Raw genomic sequence first — 6,829 nt, 5'->3', positions numbered from 1 at the left:
GCAGTGGCGTGATCTCGGCTCACTGCAACCTCCACCTCCCGGGTTCAGGCGATTCTCCTGCCTCAGTTCCCGAGTAGCTGGGACTACAGGTACACATCACCACACCCAGATAATTTTTGTATTTTTAGTAAAGACGGGATTTCACCATGTTGGGCAAGATGGTCTCGATCTCTTGACCTCATGATCTGCCCACCTCAGCTTCCCAAAGTGCTGGGATTACAGGAGTGACCCACCATGTCCAGTCCCCCCCTTTTTTTTTTAAGTCATGGGGTCGCACTCTGTCGCCCATGCGAGAGTGCAGTGGTGCTATTATAGCTCATCCTGGAATTCCTGGGCTCAATCTTCCTGCCTCAGCATCCAGAGTAGCTGGGACTACAGGTGTGCACCACTGAGCCTAATGTTTTTTACAAAACTTTTTAAGAGATGGGATCTCACTATGTTGCCTAGGCTGGTCTAGATCTCCTGGCCTCGAGCATTCCTCTTACCTCAGCCTCTGGAGTAGCTGGCATTACAGGCGAGAGCCACCATGCCTGGCTCTGGGCTCATCTTGTGTACTCCTTGTCATCACCCTAGATATAGCTATTTCTCCAAGGAGTCCTGGTTCCTTTTACTGGAGAATGGTTTTAGAACCAGTAATCAATTTAACATCACAAAAATAACCTCACATTCTATGGCCCCTGATGTGATATGATAGGAAATATATCACACCATCTAGGAAATACTCTTGCCCCTTGACTCAACTCCTCAAGAAAACAACTTGATGGATGACAGAGCCTTGGCAGATGATAAAAAAAGGAAAAAAAAATCTTTTTTTAAAGAAAACAACTTGAGTCAGGCATAGTGGCTCACTCCTAAAATCCCAACACTATGGGAGGCTAAGGCCGGTAGACCACTTGAGGCCAGGAGTTTCAGACTAGTGTGGGCAACCCAGCGAAACCCCGTCTCTACTAAAAATAAAAAATTAACTGGGTGTGGTGGTGGGCGCCTGTAATCCCAGCTACTCAGGAAGCTGAAGCACAAGAATTGCTTGAACCCAGGAGGCAGAGGTTGCAGTGAGCCAAGATCGCGCCACTGCATTCCAGCCAGGACAACAGAGAGAGACTCTGTCTCAAAAACAAAACAAAACAAAAAAACAGAAAAGAAAAAAAAAAAAAAAAAGAAATGAATTTGTCAAATCTCAACAGCTAACTAACGGTTTGTAAGAAATTCTGTAAAGCTATAACCCCAAGATCCCCAAGTAATCATGTGATCTCGCTTGAAGTGAAGGAACAGATAGCAGCTGAGAGTAGGGAGTGAAATGGAGAGTCCTAAAGCTGTCTAAATGCTTGGATCCAGTCAACTATGAGGTCAATTCTCCCCCTATTCTTCCATGATGTGGTTATATGAACCAAATAACTGTCTCTGTTTTGTTTATGCTGAATTGAGTTGGCCTTCTGTTGCTTACAACCAAAGAGAGCTAACAAATGTAACACATACAAACAAGGAAAGGCTTGGTAACAAGAATGAGCTCAATACACTGAGAGGAATAGAAAATAGGTTGAATCTTTAGGTAAAACCAGATTCTAGGTGAGATTTATTTAAAGCTAGATTAAATTTATTTGCTTTTAAAATTTAACAGTCTAAAAAAAAAAACAAGAAACAAAATTAAAAATTTAGGCCAGGTGCAGTGGCTCACACCTGTAATCCTGACACTTTGGGAGGCTGAGGCAGGTGGATCACGAGGTCAAGAGATGGAGACCATCCTGGCCAACATGGTAAAATGCCAACTCTATTAAAAATACAAAAATTAGCTAGGCATGGTGGTGCACGCCTGTAGACCCAGCTACTCAGGAGGCTGAGGCACGAGAATCGCTTGAACCCAGGAGACAGAGGTTGCAGTGAGCACTCCAGCTTAGCAACGGAGCAAGACTCCATCTCAAAAAGAAAAAAAAAAAATTAATAGTCTAATTTTATTACTGCCACACTCCTGTGTGTTGGTAGCATTAACTACAGGGTTCACTATTTGGTGTATTTTTCTTTATTCTTTATTTTCAATCGCACTCTGATCATTTATCATAATTTTAGAAATCAACAGATCCAACATTACTCTTCATAATATAACTAGGGCCTAAAGTGAATAAATTATTTGTCCACACTCATAATCAGCTAAAGGTAGACATGTGGAGCATAGTGCTAAAGCACAGTGCTATAAGAAGGAAGTAGGTTGTAGAGACAGATAGGACTGGGTTTGTCCCCTGGTTCCTTTCTTCACACAGTCCTTTTCATTTTTAATATAATTTTTACATAAGCAGTACACGGACATGACAGAAAATTCAGAAGCTTATACTATAAAAAGCAGGCTATTTCTTGTATCCCTCTGTCTGATATCTACCCCACCGTCGCCTTTGACAACCACTGTTACAGTTTCTCGGGTACTCTTCCAATGATAATGCATTCAAGCATATTGAAGACTTGATCGTTTAGACTTCAAGACACATGATGGTCACTACGATTTTTAAAACTAAAACTATACTAGAAGGACCAGAGTTTGGAAGGCCAGAAAAAAGCAGGACTAGAGAGAAATGAGGATCTATGAGATTCTCTTCCTAACAGTTCTGGCATTTAAAAAGCAACATATTAAAAAACAAAACAACTTCAGTCCAACAGAAAAAGACTAAGAATCAAATAAAACTCCTGAAAAGGCATGATTTGTTGAGATTTTATAAAGAGGTATGTACAAGCACCTACTCTAGACAGAAGAAAAAAGAAATAATGAAATTAACCTGAGAACAAGTTTAGTTAACAGTTAGAGGAATATATATGCAGTTCAAGTACACCTCATCAACCCTCAATAAAATAAAATCTTTTCCCTCCTGAATTTTATTCAATAAATATCTGATTTAAGAGGAGGTAGGTAAGAAGAATATTATTCTCCACAGATGTTAAGAACTTTAGAGTAGCCATGAAAAAAAATCCCTTGGCCTAAGTAATATATTAAAGATGGAATGAATTAAGTCAATCATTCAGCATACAATGTTAACAAAACCAGTACATTTGTAGAAGCAAATAACATTTTATTTAAGAGTTCAAATGAAAGTTTCTTTAGGGTTTTTTAGATTCTCTGTGAAAAAAAAGATCTTCTAAATTCCTAGATCAATGGTATAACCATTGTAACATTTAAATATTTAAGTCCCAGAAAGTAATACCTCTAATGGAAATGGAACATAATTTTGGCATGCTTTTAACAAGTATCAAAAGGTACACCAGTCAGAATAGCTATTATTAAAAAGCCAAAAAATAACAGATACTGACAGTGTTACAGAGAAAGAAATGCTTATACACCGTTGGTGGGAGTGTAAATTAGTTCAACCATTGTGGAAAGCAGTGTGGCGATTCCTCAAAGAACCAAAAACAGAAATACCATTTGATCCAGCAATCCTATTACTGGGTATACACCCAGAGGAATATAAATGGTTCTATTATAAAGACACATGCACGTGTATGTTCACTGAAGCATTGTTCACAATAGCAGACACAGAATCAACCTAAATGCCCATCAGTGGTAGACTGGATAAAGAAAATGTGGTACATATACACCATGGAATACTATGCAGCCATAAAAAAGAATGAGATTGTGTCCTCTGCAGGGACATGGATAGAGCTGGATACCATTATCCTTAACAAACTAATGCAGAAACAAAAACCAAATACTGCATGTTCTCACTTATAAGTGGGAACTAAATAATGAGAACACATGGACACACAGAGGGGAACAAGACACACTGGGGCTTACCAGAGGGTGAATGAAGGGTGGAAGGAGGGAGAGGATCCGGAAAAATAACTAATGGGTACTAGACTTAATACCTGGGTGTCAAAATAATCTGTATAACAAACCACTGTGACACAAGTTTACCTATGTAACAAACCTACACATGTACCCCTGAACTTAAAAGTTAAAAAACAAAAACAAAAAAAAAGGTAATGTGAATTACGTATTATTATAACCAATTTCTTAATTTAGTTGTAAGGGAAATAAATTATAATTAGACTGTATTTACAAATGTGGAACTTAATCATTAGAAATCTTCAAAATGAATGTTATGTATCAGGTAATTTAACAAGACAGAACACAGTTCTAAAATTATAAGGAAATACAAAATATATTATTCTACATACAGAAGCTTGTTTAAATACAACTCATCTTTAATAATTAAATAGGATCTTGTCAGTTTGCATTTTTTGTCTTCTTTCAAATCAGGAAAGAAGAAAAGGCAAGCATCAAACAGTTTATAGAGTTATCTTGCACTATTGTAGAATAATGCATTACACAATGTATACCTGCTTTCTTATTTGTATAACACTATCCCCCAAATAAATCAATGGACAAAAATAAATTGGAATCAGTTCAAAAGTATGTTTGCCACTTTCAAACATGGAATTAATATTCAGTCCATATATGTAGTCATTTAAATTTTAATCTAAGAAATGATGACAATGGTTTGCAAATAACTTTAAAAAAAATCAACCATCTGTTTTAACAACAAATCAATTCTGTGTTTGCATGCATAGTAGTTAGGAACTAAATTAATAATATAATCACAGAATTATTTAGATGTGATTTTTTTAAGAGAGAGATTTCATTTTCCTAGCCTGTCAAGCAAATGTCTGAAATAAACAAAAAAATGGTCAGAAGCCATATATATAAGTGAAATCAAGGACCATCTGACCATAAAAAAAAATTAAACAACGGAATTACTAATAAGAACACATATGTAATAGAAGAACAAAACTTTGAAATTATTACCTTAAAAGATAAAAATAATTTCAACATTTTGTTAGTATCTTCCTCAATGTTAGAGGATTTTTAAAATAGCAGAATCTCCCAACTAAAAGATTTGGAGAGGCTGTACTACAGTATTTAAATAACAGAAACAAAAAACCCCAAATCCCCAACACCAGGAAGTGCAGGCGACACTAGCAGTGGATGGTAAGAGAAGTATATAATCAGGTTACTCTACCCATGAGTACATTTAAAGAATCACAGTTCATTTCAAATTTCCGTAATTCCAAAATACTATGAGACATCTTCTCAGGATAAGTTTTTAATAAAGATTAAAATACAAAGTGGGAGATTAAACCACTTTTCTCTGAGATTTTAAGCTTGGCACACACAAAGTAACCTTTGGCTCATACACACATATACACAAATTAGGATGATAAAGCCAAATGATATTATGCTTCATGCAAATAATCTTGTTTTTATTCTATAGTAATGCATTTTACATCTTTATATAATGGCAGAAACATGACTGGGTTCACTCAAGACAAACCTACGGGTTGTCCTTTAAATGATTATGTCTCAAAAAAGACTTACTGCTAAATATTAAAAGTATTATTCTTAAAATCATCAGTGTTTTCTACAAGATGGCTACAATAAGACTTACCTCAGTCTTTTTACTAATGTGATCTGTAAATGAAAAAGAAATAAAGATGAAACTTTACTGAAGGAATTTAACATACAAAAATATTTTAACATGTAAAAAAAAAAAAAAAAACCAAAAAAAACACCAAACGGACAGAATTTCAAAATTATCTCATATGAGTTACAGAATTCATTTAAGAGTTTTCTAGGATTCTCATCTGATTTACTTTTCTAGGTTTAAGATGTTAAAATTCAGTATATAATTACTAATTTACTCAGCTTAAGGATCAAGTCTTATTATCCTAGTAAATGACACCCATATCAAGGGATATTATTGCATTTTAAGCATATGAGTTCCACAGTTCCACATAATTTAGTTTTTTGATCCACATAATTTGGGAGGTGGGGGGAGCAAGTTAAGGGGACACAAATATGTCCGAAATCAAATTACAGGCTACTACAACTACAAAAAATGTTCAGATTGCTGCTTTTGTGTAACGAAAAGGTAGAACAGTAATTTATGTCCTTTAAAACTATTAGCTATTTTATTTTAAAAACATACATCAAGGTGATTTAATAGTACTATAAAAAAACCTAAAACTTGATATATATTTACACAATTAACACAAAAAATAACCCATAACAAAAATATCTAGATGAAAGAAATTACTGGCCTAGAAACAACACAGCATTTCTGGAAAACAATTACCAAGAGCAGAATGAGGAAAGCGTAAGGGAATTCAAAGTACAAATAAGGCCAGGGGCGATGGCTCACACCTGTAATCCCAGCACTTTGGGAGGCCCAAGCAGGCGGACCACCTGAGGCCAGGAGTTTGAGACCAGGCTGGCCAACATGGTGAAACTCCATCTCTACTAAAAATACAAAAATTAGCTAGGCATGGTGGTACATGCTTGTAATCCCAACTACTTGGGAGACTGAGGCATGAGAATCGCTTAAACACAGGAGGCGGAAGCTGCACAGAGCCAGGATCGTGCTATTGCACTCCGGCCTGAGCGACAGAGCAAGACTCTGTCTCTAAATAAAGTACAAATAGTGAGCAAGTATTCTTATTTAAATTGGAGATGATCAGGCTACCTAATACTTAACAATGCTTCTTGTCTACAGCAGAAGTTTTCTATTCTCAAGGACTAAAAATAATATAACTTTCTTACGACTCAGAATCTAAAAGTTGGTCCAGTTCTCTAAAGAATTTCTTGATCATAACAGTGTCCATAAACACAGTAAATGCCAAAATCACCAACTTCAGATCAAACTACCAAATCTTGGTAAGTTACACAGTCACTCTTCTAGCATGTTCTATTTAGCATACAATGTGAAGCCAGAACCTAAGGAAGAACCTCAACTGTGTTAATCATGACTTGCAAAAGCTGTGTAGCTTCTCTTTAATAACATATTGATAACTCGGG

At 36.1% G+C, this 6,829-nt stretch overlaps 1 protein-coding gene across 3 annotated transcripts in view; it reads right to left on the bottom strand.

Annotated features, from left to right (window-relative positions):
• The window catches only part of GKAP1 (G kinase anchoring protein 1), an 80,288-nt gene that overhangs the window by 39,888 nt on the left and 33,571 nt on the right, over positions 1-6,829 (bottom strand). For all 3 annotated transcript variants that reach the window (XM_011982759.1, XM_011982758.1, XM_011982760.1), the window contains one exon: positions 5,424-5,446. In XM_011982759.1, coding sequence (XP_011838149.1) covers positions 5,424-5,446 — 23 coding nt within the window. The remainder of the gene's footprint in view (positions 1-5,423; positions 5,447-6,829) is intronic.

Source organism: Mandrillus leucophaeus, unplaced genomic scaffold (assembly GCF_000951045.1).
Source record: "Mandrillus leucophaeus isolate KB7577 unplaced genomic scaffold, Mleu.le_1.0 Scaffold242, whole genome shotgun sequence".
In the NCBI taxonomy this organism is placed as follows: Eukaryota; Metazoa; Chordata; class Mammalia; order Primates; family Cercopithecidae; genus Mandrillus; species Mandrillus leucophaeus.
Note: the sequence above shows the minus strand (reverse complement) of the source record. Positions and strands in the feature narration are given on the sequence as shown.